The following is a 14223-nucleotide window of genomic DNA, read 5'->3' on the forward strand; positions in this document are numbered from 1 at the left end:
ATATTAATTCCAGGGTTGTTAAAGTTTCCAGAGTTAGTCACTGGGCATTTGCCGTTCAAAGTTAGAAAAAACAGCCAATAACATTTCACCTATTTACTTTCAATGGTGAAGTGTAAAATGCTGTCAGTCTCACAATTTTTATGCCTGAGTCCCCAAAAGATGGTCACTTGGGGACTGCAGTTCAAAAATAGGAAAAATGGGCTGGGCCACTAACAGCCAATCAAATTTCATCCATTGAATTTTATTGGTTTAAATTTAAAATGCTGTGATTCTCACACTGTTTATGCCAGAGTGCCCACTATTTGTCACTGAGTGACTTTGACTCAAGGTTAGAAAAAGGGGGCAGGGTCACCAACCGCTAATCACAATTCACCTATTGACTTTTATTGGTTTAAATTTTAACTGCTGCCATTCTTTAACTATTAATCCTAGGGTCACTAAACTTTGCAGAGTTTGGGTAACTGCAGGTCCAGGTTAGAAAAAGGGGGTGGAGCCACCAACCACCAATCAGATGTCAATTTAAATTGCTGCCATTCAGACACTATTAAAACCAGGGTCCCCAAACTTTGCACAGTGGTTTTTACTATATAACTGTGGTCCAAGGTTAGATAAAGTGGGCAGAGCCCATTCAGTGACTTTGTTTTTTAGCCCATCATGAAGTTTGTTCTCAAACTTCCCTTTCTAGTTATTATTATTCTTCGCGCCCCCCATTTTCTAAACACTACTCCTCCTCCAACACCCAAACTCTCCACACTTCTTTGCCCTATAGCGGAGCAGGTTGCTTGTGCTTTTCTAAGCGATCCCGATCTTTTTGTGGTGCCCCTCCGAACACCCCAATTTTTCCTTTGACTTTGATAGGGAAGATTTTCAAACTGCTGCCCCTCTTACAGCTTTGAAGCTACAGCCCCCAAACTTGAATAACATAATAATAGGGTCATCCCGAATGAAACAGCGACATTTGTTAGATGACCGCAAAGTGGGAGGGGCTTTGGGGAAATTGAAACTGCCAATTTTTACAGCTTTGAGGCTACACTCCCCAAACTTGAATCTCATAGTTATGGGGTCAGCCTGAATGAAAATATGATGATTGCTGGATGCCCAAAAGTGGGCGGAGCTGTGAACATCCAATCAGATTTTACCTATTGATTCGGCGGAAATTCAACCTGCTGCCAGTCTCTCAGTAATTACACCAGGGTCCCCAAACTTTTTACACTTGGTCACTAGGGGACTGCAGTTTCAGTTTTGAAAAGTGGGCTGAGCCACCAACAGCCAATCAAACTTCACCTATTGATTTTTATTGGTTTGATGCCAGAGTTTCCAAACTTTGCACAGTCAGTAACTGGGTGACTACGCATTCAAGTTTTTTAAAAAAAAAATGCAAAATGGGAAGTGCCAACAACAGCCAATCAAATTTTACCCATTGACTTTTATTATGGGGAAATTCAACCTGCTGCCATTCTCACAGAATTAACACCAGGGTCCCCAAACTTTTCACAGTTGACCACTAGAGGACTGCAGGTTTAGTTTTGAAAAACTAGGTGGAAGCCGCCAACAGCCAATCAGATTTCACCTATTGAATTTTATTGGTTTGATGCCAGGGTTCGCAAACTTTGCAGTCAGTCACTTCATGACTTTGTACTCAAGGTTAGAAAAAGTGGGTGGGGCCACCAAAAGCCAATCACATTTCTTTCATTGTTCAGTGGGGAAATTTTAACTGCTGCCATTCTCACATGTTTAATGTCAGGGTCCCCAAACTTTGCACAGTTTGTAACTGGGTGACTATGGTCCAAGTTTAGAAAAGTGGGTGGGGCCAACAACAGCCAATCAGATTTCATCCATTGATATTTATTGGTTTAAATTTAAAATGCTGCCTTTCTTACACTATTTATGCCAGGGTGCCCACTGTTTGTCACTGAGTGACCTCGACTCAAGGTTAGAAAAAGGGGGCACACCAACCAACCACCAATCACAATTCACCTATTGACTTTTAATCTGACATCTTTATTCTTTCTGATCCCTACTCGTTGTACTAGCAATTCTACAGGGCCATCCCATATAAAGAAAATATTGTCTATATAGCGCCTATAAAAGGCATCACATTTCCTGAACAGATCATTACCATATATGTTGGAACATTCAAATTCCCACATATATGCATTTGTATATGAGGGCACCACTCGTGACCCCATTGCTTTGCCTGTGCGTTGAATATAGAATTGCTTTTCAAATTTGAAGTAATTTTTGTACAGAATGAACTCCAATAATGTCAATGTAAACTCAATGGGAGGGCCCTTGTAGTTTGTATTTTCAATAATCAATTTAACAGCTGATAGTTCTGCCCCATGGGGTATACATGTATACAGATTTTGTACATCCATGGTAACCAGTATCACCTCACCTAAAGGTACAGTAATACTTTTGATCAGTTTTAAAAAATAATTTATATCCTTTACATAACCGTTGATTGCCTTTACACAGGGCTGTAACAAAAAGTCAACCAATTCTCTCATTGAGAGACCCCTTAGATCAGCACTGTCCAACTTCTGGGGTACCGAGGGCCGGAATTTTCTGGCCAAGAGGGTAGAGGGCTGATAATGGAAGCCAGTTTGACCACTCCCCCTTTTCAAACTGCACCCACTTAAAACCACACCCATGTTATCACAAGAGCTTTTAAGACTATACCCACATTAATGGTAATAGTGCAGCAAAACCCCAAATGGTTGGCACTCACTCTAGGGATATCACCCTTCATTCATATGTGAAAGAATTATATTATGTCATATTAAAGGAAATGTAACACCAAAAAATGAAAGAGCTTTAAAGTAATAAAAATATAATGCACTGTTGCCCTGCACTGGTAAAACTGGTGTGTTTGCTACAGTAATACTACTATAATTTATATAATAAGCTGCTGTGTAGCCATGGGGGCAGCCATTCAAGCTGGGAAAAAGGAGAAAAGGCAGAGGTTACATAGCAGATAACAGATAAGTTCTGTAGAATACAATAGTGTTTTATCTGTTATCTGCTATGTGCCTGTGCCTTTTCTCCTTTGAATGGCTGCCTCCATGGCTACATAGTAGCTTATTTATATAAATTATAGTAGACTTTCTGAAGTAAACACACAACTTTTACCAGTGCAGGGCAGCAGCACATTATATTTTAGTTACTTTTATACACTTTCATTTTTTGGTGTTACTGTTCCTTTAAGACACAACCTTAAATCCCTATGCCTCCTCTTCCCCTGTGGATAGCACAGCAACCCCCAGCACATAACTACACATCTTAGGGACCATATAATGACTATTTTCAAATGCTAACAAACTCCCAGAACAAACCCCTGCCAGGTTCACCTCCCACAGGCAGCATAGGGTAGGGAGAGTATGGCACACACAAGCAGCATAGGACAGGGAGAGTATGGCACACACAGGCAGGGTAGGGCAGGCAGAGTATGGAACACACAGGCAGCATAGGGCAGGGGGAGTATGGCACACACAGGCAGTACTCTATGCTGCTTGTGTGTGCCATGCTCTGCCTGCCCTACCCTTCCTGTGTGTTTCATACTCTGCCTGCCCTACCCTGCCTGTATGTGCCATACTCTATCTGCCCTATGCTGCCTGTGTGTATGGCACACACAGACAGCATACACTGACACAATGCTGAGTCTGAGGTGTGAACAGGTGAACAATGTGGGTGTTTACAGCCTGAGCCTCAGGTGTTAACAATGCAGAGATTAAAAGGTGTGAACAGTATAGGAGATTACATATTTAAACAATACAGGGGTATTACAGCCTGAAAATGAGGTGTGAACAACACAGAGGGCCATTTAATCTCAGTACTGATATCATTTAAAGTGGACCTGTCACCCAGACATAAAAAGCTGTATAATAAAAGCCCTTTTCAAATTAAACAGGAAACCCAAAATCATTTTTTTTATTACCACATCCATACCCATTATAAAGGCAATTAAAAATCCCAGCTGTCAATCATATATTGCCTGCACCGCCTCTATGCCTTAGGCATAGGGGTGGGGCAGAGAGTTACTTTCACTTTCAATTCAGAACTTATTAGATTTTGCTGCCCTCCTCACATTCCCCCTCCCTCCTCACCATGTAATTTTGTAACCAGTGCATGGACATGGGCATTAGGTCCCCCCATACTGGCAAAGAAACAAGATTTTGGCAGGATGCAATGCCTGCTTTGATAACAGTGTCCACAAAATGGTACCTGCCTGCTTGCTGCAATTGTGAATTCCAAGGCTGAAGAAAATAAGATTAAAATAATTTATATAGTGTAAGTAAAGTTTATTTTGCTTGACAAACACAATAGAAATCAATTTGGAATTATTTCTTAAGGTGACAGGTCCCCTTTAAAGCTTCCACAATGGTAAGCCATCAAAGCAGCCAGACAGGTGGGGGACCACAGAGAGGGGGGTCTCGGCCCACGGCCACTAGTTGGACAGCCCTGCCTTAGATGATATAATTGGTGAATATTACACTTTTAATAATTCTATTTTTAATATTGCACTTTTAAGAATTTATACTGTATGGTAACTATGTTATTACACTATTGTGTAATATTCAATATTTTTTTAATTAAGCACTTATTTTATGATGTAACAATTTATAATTATTTATGATGATATAATATGCACTGTTGATGGTCAGAGATTGGCCCATTTGAATTTGCACATTCACAAGAAAATTGGATAATTGCATAATGGTCTGTTGATATAAGAGTGTATTTAAGGTTGGTTTGAACACTATTGTTTTATCCTTGAGAAAGGTCCTATTGAGGACCGAAACGTTGGATTCTTTTAAACAATATGTCTACAATAAACTTATGATGTTTTTAAAGGGTGTGCCGGTCACAGAATATTTATTGCTGAATACTCAAAATTTGGCTGTTCACCCTGCAAAGTTATAAAGACTGAAATATATGTATATAAATAAACATGCAAAATACAAAACGCTGAATCTAAATAAAATATATGACCGATATTTACAAAGATAATAACAAATATGGGTCCACCAAATTCATTTGAATGGAAGGGAGTAAAAGCGCTGATTTACATACAAAGCAGTCAATAACCAATACAAGATGCAAAGAGCGCCCTGCCCATATAATAATAATGTGATATAATATGTATGGTTTAAAAAGCTATCAAACTTGACATTTTTATTTTTCCCTGGTCCAAGGTATTGACTGGGCTCCTGACAGCAATCGCATTGTAACCTGTGGTACGGATCGTAATGCCTATGTGTGGACTCTAAGAAACAATGTGTGGAAACCGACACTGGTCATTCTCAGGATTAACCGTGCTGCACGTTGTGTAAAGTGGTCACCTAAGGAGAACAAGTTTGCAGTGGGCAGTGGATCCAGGCTAATTTCCATCTGCTACTTCGAGCAGGAAAATGATTGGTAACTGTAGAAAAATATAGAGTAACTAGATTTATTTAAAAGTAAGCTTTATCTTAGGTGCATTTTTCAGGACAATTGTTCAGGCAAGGGCATTTTACCTTTGCATTTTACCCGTTACCTTTTTTAACAGCCCAAATGTGGCTTCTATTGTTCCCCCTTTGAGACTAACGTGCAAGCTTGCATGCATTTTCAGCTCATTATTATAGGTGCTTGTGGAAGGGATTATGGCCATCCGTATTTTATGCGTGTGAAAAGCGTAGTAGAGTTGAGGTAAAAACATTTTTATGCCATGTATCCTTAAGGTGACCATACATGGGCATATTTAAGCTGCCAATTCTCAAGTCATTCAGACCAATTTGGTAGCATACCTGCTCGTGTCTGGAGATTCTTAATGGGCTTTCCCGACCAATATCAGGGCAAAAATTGGTCAATTTGTCAATCAGGCATCGCTGTCGGATCGGGGACCGCATTGGCTCATTCATTCAGCCCTTTCTTCAATAGCTCCTATATCTATCATTTTAATTTGATTGTTTGGCCCTAGGGCCAAATGATCGAGTTAGCCTGATATCGCCATATTGGGAGAAAGATTTGTTAGTTGGCGAGATCAGCAAATGAGCAGATCTTTCCCCTATATGCCCACCTAAAGTGGGAGATATCAGGCTAATTTGATCATTTGGCCTTAGATAGGAGGAAGGAGTGGTTGGCGTGAGGACCACATCACTGAGCCAATGTGGTCTGACTAAAAAAATCTGACTAAAAAAATGAAACCTGTTGGATTGACACCTGTGATTTTCACACAGATATGAGTCAGGTAGGGCCATCGGGGGTCCCCTTAGGTAAGCTGCCGAAAGGACATTTATTATACAGATTTTTATCTCTGGGTGACAGGTACCAACTACTACTTACCTGAAGAAGCCACGGCATGAGCAGTGAAACAGTTTCAGGAGTACTCCATTCAGTTGTTTAAGGGCAATGACACATGGGGAGATTTGTTGCCCCCGTAAAAAAATAGTGGGTAACAAATCTCTCCTAAAATGCCTTGCCCTTTACTAACCTTGCAATCGACACAATATATTATGCTTACTTACAATTCGGCTTTAAGAGCAGAGAAATGCCTGCTTTTGCATTTTCCTATGATTAAGAGCCGAATCGCGGTGAGTAATGTAATTTACTTACAGCGATTCCAATGTTAGCATAGGATAAGGCTTTTTAGGGAGATTTGTCACCTGTGGTAGGGTTTTTTTTTTTCTTTTTTTAAACACGGGTAACATATCTCCCTGTGTGTCATTGTCCTTAGACTTCTCTCCAATAGATTCTACCTTATGTATCTGCCAGTACAAAGAGTTTAGGGAGAGCATTCCACATCTTATCCAATCTCACTGTAAAACCATTTAGCACCTAAATTAAAAAATGAATCCTCTGTTTTTATAATCTCAGTGGATGCCGCTGTATCTTCTTGATGATCTACTGATGAATAAAGTAATTTAGTCTATTGTCCTCTTGCATATTTATTAATACAGTTTTTATTGTTTCAATGTAGGTGGGTGTGTAAGCACATCAAGAAACCAATACGCTCAACGGTCCTGAGTCTGGATTGGCATCCAAACAATGTTCTTCTGGCAGCTGGGTCCAGTGATTTTAAGAGCAGGTATGACTGTGCTGAAGCACCTATGCAAAATTAAAATATACTCTAGGGTTGATTCCCTATAAAGAAGGAAGTTTTGGATACAAAGAATCAGAAGCTGATTTGAAGCCAAGGGAAGATGCTTGTTGATGTATAGAGATGCAAATTCTTGATTGTTTAGACAGCGTAATAATCAGAAGCTGGGTACACAAAAAAAAACATTCCCATAAAATAGGAATACATTTCTGCCATATCTAGTATGTCCAGATGCTAGAGAAAAAGTTTCAATATCTGATTATTCTTAGGCTAATGCCCCATGGAGAGGTTAATTGCCCTCAATAAATCAAAGATGATCAGCAATCATTACATACTCTATTGGCTTGCTTGCATGTTAAATAATGATGTACCCTATTGCACAATGTTGAAGAATATGTTGGTGCTTTGTAAATAAATGTAGTAAAATGTAGTAGTAATAATTGTAAACAAGGGAAAATGCAGACCTGAAATTCTTACTATGGTTATATAGTTTTATCCTTATAGTACCCCTGCTGCTCTAGAAAGAAAAAAAAAATGTGCATACACGTTGGTCACAAGTGCTTGGGGAAATGTCCTTGAAATGGGCAGCATTTCATTTGAAAAAATAGTAACATTAGGTTTATTTAAAAAAACAAAAACAAAAACAAAATGCAGTTAGTGGTTTGCTTGAACATGTTAAAGGAGAAGGAAAGGCTAAGCCAAAATTTTAGGCATCCCCAAGTGACTTTAATTGCTTACCTTTTACCCCAGGCTGGTGCCCCTGTTAGGAGAAAACCGCACTAGCCCAGGGTAGCTGCAGCGAGCGGTTCCCCCTCCGTGTTCATGCATGAGAGTGAAAAGCCGAACTCTAACAAAAAAGTCGGCTTTTCACTCTACTGCGCATGCCCAGGGATTTCGCCGCAGAAGAAACACGGAAGGAGGAAGCGCTTGCTACAGGTACCCCGGGCTGGTGCGGTTTTCTCCTAACAGGGGCACCAGCCCAGTGTACAAGGTAAGTGCTTAAAGTCACTTGGGGGTGCCTAACATTTTGGAACCCCCAAGTGACTTAGCCTTTCCTTCTCCTTTTAAGGTAAAGGTATAGCCGTGATCTGAAAAACTGAACATGAAAACTGATGTTTCATCTTCTCTTATGTTGAAAAGTTGGTAGCTGTGACCTGCATAGGTCAACAACCTTTCCTCCCAACTTCTCTAAACTGGGCTTTACTGTGGAATTACTTCAAGCCTTGGTAACCTTTATAAAACTCAATTTTTTTTGTATAGGCATTCCTTAAACTGGTCTGAATGTACACAACAGCTGATCAACAGGCCTGTCCAGAAAGCTGCATCACAAAGATCTTACACATATGGAGTTATTCTGACATGTATCTTCAATATTTCCCCTTAGGATCTTTTCAGCTTATATCAAAGAAGTCGAAGAACGCCCTGCCCCTACTCCATGGGGCTCCAAAATGCCTTTTGGAGAGTTGATGTTTGAGTCTAGCAGCAGCTGTGGGTGGGTGCATAGTGTCTGCTTTTCCCATAGTGGAGACCGCATGGCTTGGGTGAGCCATGATAGCACGATTTGCATTGCTGATGCCCCCAAGAAGATGAGGTAAGTTAAAAGTGATGTTAAAAGTGAAAGTTCGGCAACAAACAATTCCCAACATGACAAATGAACAATGGGACGAGACTATTGATGTGCTATATACCGATCTGATCTCTCTTCGCGACAGATTAATACAATACAAGTTCATTCACCAATTATATATTACCCCCCTCAAACTGCAAAAAATAGGACGCAACCCTGAGGCCACATGCCCCAGATGCCACAAAACAGGGTCCTCCTTCCTACATCTAACCTGGGACTGTCCACTAATCCTAAAATACTGGTCTAAGGTAACTAAATACATGGCAGACAACCTGGGGCTTCCCAACCTATGCACGCCAGAGATATGCCTGTTAGCCCAGATCAAAGATCTCGTGCCACTCAATAAAACTATATCCCTATACCGAACCATCCTATACTACGCCAGGAAAGTAGTAATACTAAATTGGTTGGGCACCAATGCACCCTCAGTGAAAACATGGCAAACTCTCATTAATGCAGCTCTACCCTCTATTAGACTCACTTATGAAGCCCGTGGGTGCCCCTTGAAATTTGAGAGAATCTGGTCCCCATGGTTGGAACTAAACCCTGGTATACCCGATGGGACATGAAAATCCCAGCCAACCAACCCTCATACCTCGCATGGATGCTATGTTAACTCTGCTTAATATATTTACTGCAATATTTTACCTATTTTTGTGTTAAAAAACAATGAAAATGAAACTTTAAAAAAAAAAAAAAAAAATGGGAAAGTTCAACTTTGGCACGTAAATTAATATTGATTTGATGGGCATAAACACTATCTGCCAAATGTAAATGTATTTTTTTTTTTTTTACGTGATTCCACAAATTGAAAGAATATCTATATCTTTTTACAGGCAGCAGTTTCCTAACCAAATATAAAAATCTGCACCACTACAAAATAGTAAAAATGTATACATTTTGTTACATGTAGGCTTTGTACATGGGGTTTATTTTAATGGAGTTCAATAAAATGTATAAATTTTAACTTTTTTGTAGTGATGCGGATTTATATATTTGGTAGTCGTTCCCCTCCTTGGCCACTAGAGGGTTTAATTTGCGCCTAAAAAACTTGGATCTATATTTACAATAATGACTATCCTATATTTGGCTTTTGAAATCAGCAGTTTCACAACCCATCAAAGCTGAAGCCACATGGGGCGAAGTCCTAGGGCAGTGACACACAGGGAGATTAGTCGCTGCATGACAAATCTCCCCGCAATGCCATCCCACCGGCTAGAATGTAAATCGCAGGTGGGATGGCATACGCGGCTCTGCGATTTGCCTAAGTCACCCGAAGTTTCCTCTCAAGGCAACTTTGGCAAATCACGGCACCGTGTATGCCTTCCCACCAGCGATTTACATTCTAGCCGGTGGGATGGTATGGCAGGGAGGTTTGTCACAGCACAACTAATCTCCCTGTGTACCCCTGCTCTTAGCCCAATGGTTCAAAAATCTTATTGTGCCTGCACCTGGAGCCAATGCAGCCTGGGTGCAGGTACACTTAGCGGAGTTTGTCGAAAAACTGATTATGTGCATAGTTAAGTAATAAATTCTGTCTTGAAGCCACACAGGGCAGGTCCTCAGCCAGCGCTAATGTCAAACAATAATAAATTTATATTTATTTCTGGAAGTTTGGATAGTGTCTCATAGTGCCTCATTTTCTTTATACTCCTCCACTTTTTGATATAAGCTCTTTCAGAGTATTTTTTCTCTTTAAGAGAATACAATTTGCTTGTGTCATTATAAACAGTAACAAAAAATAGCTGGCATGCTTCTAACAGTATGGAAAAAAATGTATCTGATGCAGAGGAGAAAATAAGAATGGAAACAAATGTCTCAACACTTATAGACACTTGTAGACTTAAAGACTTGGAGACATTTTATATAAAGTTCATATTCAGTTATAATATTCATCCTCCCTCAAAATGTGAAATGATGCAGAAAGAAAGATTTTGAAAGCATTTTACCTCCTAAAACTCATATGAGAGCTGCATAGACAACCTATCTAATCAGAAGCCAGAGCGAAATGAAAGAAGAATGTCTCTTCAGTCTCCCACAGGAAGTAGTCACAGCATTGACTGACAGGTTTTACTTTACAGTAGCAGGGAAAAAGACTGCCTGTGACATTGCAAAGCCCCACCCACCCTTTGCATAGTCACTGCACTTTAAGTAGTATAGTAACATAGTAAATTAGGTTGAAAAAAGACGTACGTCCATCACGTTCAACCATAATGCCTAACTTCTAGAAGGCAAAAAAAAAAAACCCAATCTGAAGCCTCTCAAATTTGGGGAAAAAATTCTTTCCTGTCTCCAAGATGGCAATCGGACCAGTCCCTGGATCAACTTCTAATAAGAGCTATCTCCCATAACACTGTATTCCCTCACTTGCTAAGAAGCCATCCAGCCCCTTCTTAAAGCTATGTAATGTATTAGCCAATATGACTGATTCAAGGAGGGAATTCCACAACTTCAGAGCTCTCACAGTAAAAAAAATCCTTTCCGAATATTTAAACGGAACCTCCCTTCTTCTAAACGGGTTGTGTGCCCTCGTTTCTCTTGGAAGGACCTACTGGTAAATAAGGCATTAGAGAGGTTATTATATGGTCCCCTTGAAGAGTCTAAACTGGAAGCTTGCAAAAGGGCTGGGTAGTGCACAGTTTTCAAGCAGTTATGGACATATTTGAACCCAAAGGTATTAAAATAAGAGCACTTATTTTTAAGTGGTTTAGTGCATTGTAAAAATTTATGGTATATGTCCCCTTTAAGGTGGTCATATCCATCCAATTTGCCAGTGAGCCAAAAAGATACTGTACATTTTGTTGTTTGTTTTGTCCCTTCTGTTCAGTTCATTTTGGTCAACAGCCTGAACCATCAGAACAGCAGGGTGTCAGAATGAGCTGCGGCTTCTCCATTTCCATCATGTTCTATGCTTCCCCTGACATAGAGGCGATGCAGCAACAGGCAGACAGACAGGCAAAAGAATGTTGCAACCAGTTAAATACTGTACTATGATAGTCAGTGGAAATGATTGCATCTATGATGGATGGCAATGATGATGGGTTCTGTTAGAAATGTCACAGTCCACCATACCTAATTTAGTAAAGATTTGGAAGCTTCTTCATATACATTTTGTGAATTTTACATGTATATTTATGGTTGATCAAGCCTCCAGTTAGGAGCAGATTTATCTCTAACATTAGAGGTTACCATAGAAATAGTCACCTTCTTTAGAAGTGCTTTTATTAATGGGTGAAAATTAGAGTTCACCATTAGATAAATACATCTTTCCCTAAGTGTCCCTTTTAAACTGAAGAGTTGGATTTGGCATTTGCAGTTTATCTTAAAGGCCCCCATACACGGGCCGATAGAAGCTGCCGATATCGGTCCCTTTGACCGACTCGGCAGCTTATTGCCCCGTGTAGGGGCAGAAACGAGGGGCCTGGCCGACCGATATCTGGCCTGAAATTGGCCAGATATCGATCGGCCAGGTTAGAAAATTCAGTCGGATTGGGGACCGCATCGGCTTGTTGATGCGGTCCCCGAACCGACTGACCCATTGCTGCTGTTAGAATTCGATCGTTTGGCCCCAGGGCCAAACGATCGAATTCGTCTACATGTTACCCGATATCGCCCACCCGTAGGTGGGGATATCGGGTAAAGATCCGCTCACTTGGCGACATCCTAGCGGATCTGCCCGTGTATGGGCAGCTTTACAAAGATGATATTTAAAAATGCAAGTAAAAGACTGTATAGACCGCTGTAAAAATTGTTGATTAAAATATGACAACAAAGAAGCCACAATCTAAATACAGAGAAAAAAGCAAAATAAATATATATATATATATATATATAGTTATATAGTTTTATATATATATATATATATATCGTTATATAGTTATATAATATAGTAATATAAATATCAGGGTTGTAAACTGAGTTACTTGATTGTGTGGCATTACATTGTCCATTAGTCCTAGCAGGTAGACCTCCAGGAGGTCATAAGCGGTAAAACTGTGTTTACAGCTTAGGTCTTGTTTGATCTTGGTTGTTTGATAGATTTGTAATAGCTCACTTTAGGAGTGAGAGTTGGATCTAGAGAGCTGTAAAAATTGTTGATTAAAATATGACAACAAAGAAGCCACAATCGAAATACACAGAAAAAAATAAATATATATATTTATAATATATAATATAATATAATATGCCAAATCGGTTAAAAAGCTTAATTTTTTGTTGTCTTCTAGAGTCACCACCTCGATTACAGACACTTTGCCGCTCTTGTGTTTGACCTTTATCACTGAGAACAGCCTGGTGGCTGCTGTAAGTAAATCTGTTCCAAGGTCCAGAACTGTCTGCACAAGGGGTTTATAATGAGAATAAAGCAGATTCATGGGGCTCCAAAATTCCTTTTGGGGAGTTGATGTTTGAGTCCAGCAGCAGCTGTGGGTGGGTACATAGTGTCTGCTTTTCCCATAGTGGAGACCGCATGGCTTGGGTGAGCCATGGTAGCAAGATTTGCATTGCTGATGCCCCCAAGAAGATGAGGTAAGTTATGTGAAAGTTCAACTTTGGCACATACATTAATATTGATGTAACATTAATTATTAATATTAGTATTTTTGACATTGTCATTTGATGGGCATAAACACTATCTGCCAAATGTAAATGTATTTTTTTTTTTTACGTGTTTCCACAAATTGAAAGGATATCTATATCTTTTTACAGGCAGCAGTTTCCTAACCAAATATATAAATCTGCACCACTACAAAAAAGTAAAAATGTATAAATTTTATTACATATAGGCTTTGTACATGGGGTTTATTTTAATGGAGTGTAAAAAAAATGTATACATTTTTACTTTTTTGTAGTTATGCGGATTTATATATTTGGTAGTCGATCCCCTCCTTTGGCCACTAGAGGGTTTAATTTGCACCTAAAAAACTTGGATCTATATTTACAATAATGACTATCCTATATATGGCTTTTGAAGTGAGCAGTTTCCCACTGCCACATGGGGTGAAGTCTTAGGGCAGTGACACACATACCTGTACTATGATAGTGGAAATGATTGCATCTATGATGGATGGCACTGATGATGATGTCACAGTCCACCATATTTAATTCTGTAAAGATTTGGAAGCTTCTTCATATACATTTTACGAATTTTACAAAATGTATATTTATGGTTGATCAAGTCTCCAGTTAGGAGCATATTTATCTGTAACATTAGAGGTTACCACAGAAATGGTCACCTTCTTTAGAAGTGCAAAATGGTGAAAATTAGATTTCACCATTAGATAAATTTTCCCTAAGTGTCCCTTTTAAATTGAAGAGTGGGATTTGGCATTTGCAGTTTATCTTAACAGAGATGATATTTAAAAATGCAAGTAAAAGACTGTATAGACAGCTGTAAAAATTATTGATTAAAATATGACAACAAAGAAGCCACAATCTAAAGCAAAAATAAAATAAAAGCAAAATAAATTAAATATATATATATATATATAATTATTTTTTTTTTAATTTATATAATATA

The 14223-nt window shown here is 39.3% G+C and overlaps 1 protein-coding gene across 1 annotated transcript in view; it reads left to right on the top strand.

The window, feature by feature from the left end:
• arpc1b (actin related protein 2/3 complex subunit 1B) overlaps window positions 1-14223 on the top strand; it is a 62927-nt gene that overhangs the window by 33650 nt on the left and 15054 nt on the right. The window contains exons 4-7 of the mRNA NM_001006823.1: window positions 5196-5418; window positions 6959-7066; window positions 8463-8669; window positions 12932-13007. Of these exons, the coding sequence (NP_001006824.1) occupies window positions 5196-5418; window positions 6959-7066; window positions 8463-8669; window positions 12932-13007 (614 nt within the window). The remainder of the gene's footprint in view (window positions 1-5195; window positions 5419-6958; window positions 7067-8462; window positions 8670-12931; window positions 13008-14223) is intronic.

This window comes from Xenopus tropicalis, chromosome 9 (assembly GCF_000004195.4).
Source record: "Xenopus tropicalis strain Nigerian chromosome 9, UCB_Xtro_10.0, whole genome shotgun sequence".
Classification (NCBI taxonomy): domain Eukaryota; kingdom Metazoa; phylum Chordata; class Amphibia; order Anura; family Pipidae; genus Xenopus; species Xenopus tropicalis.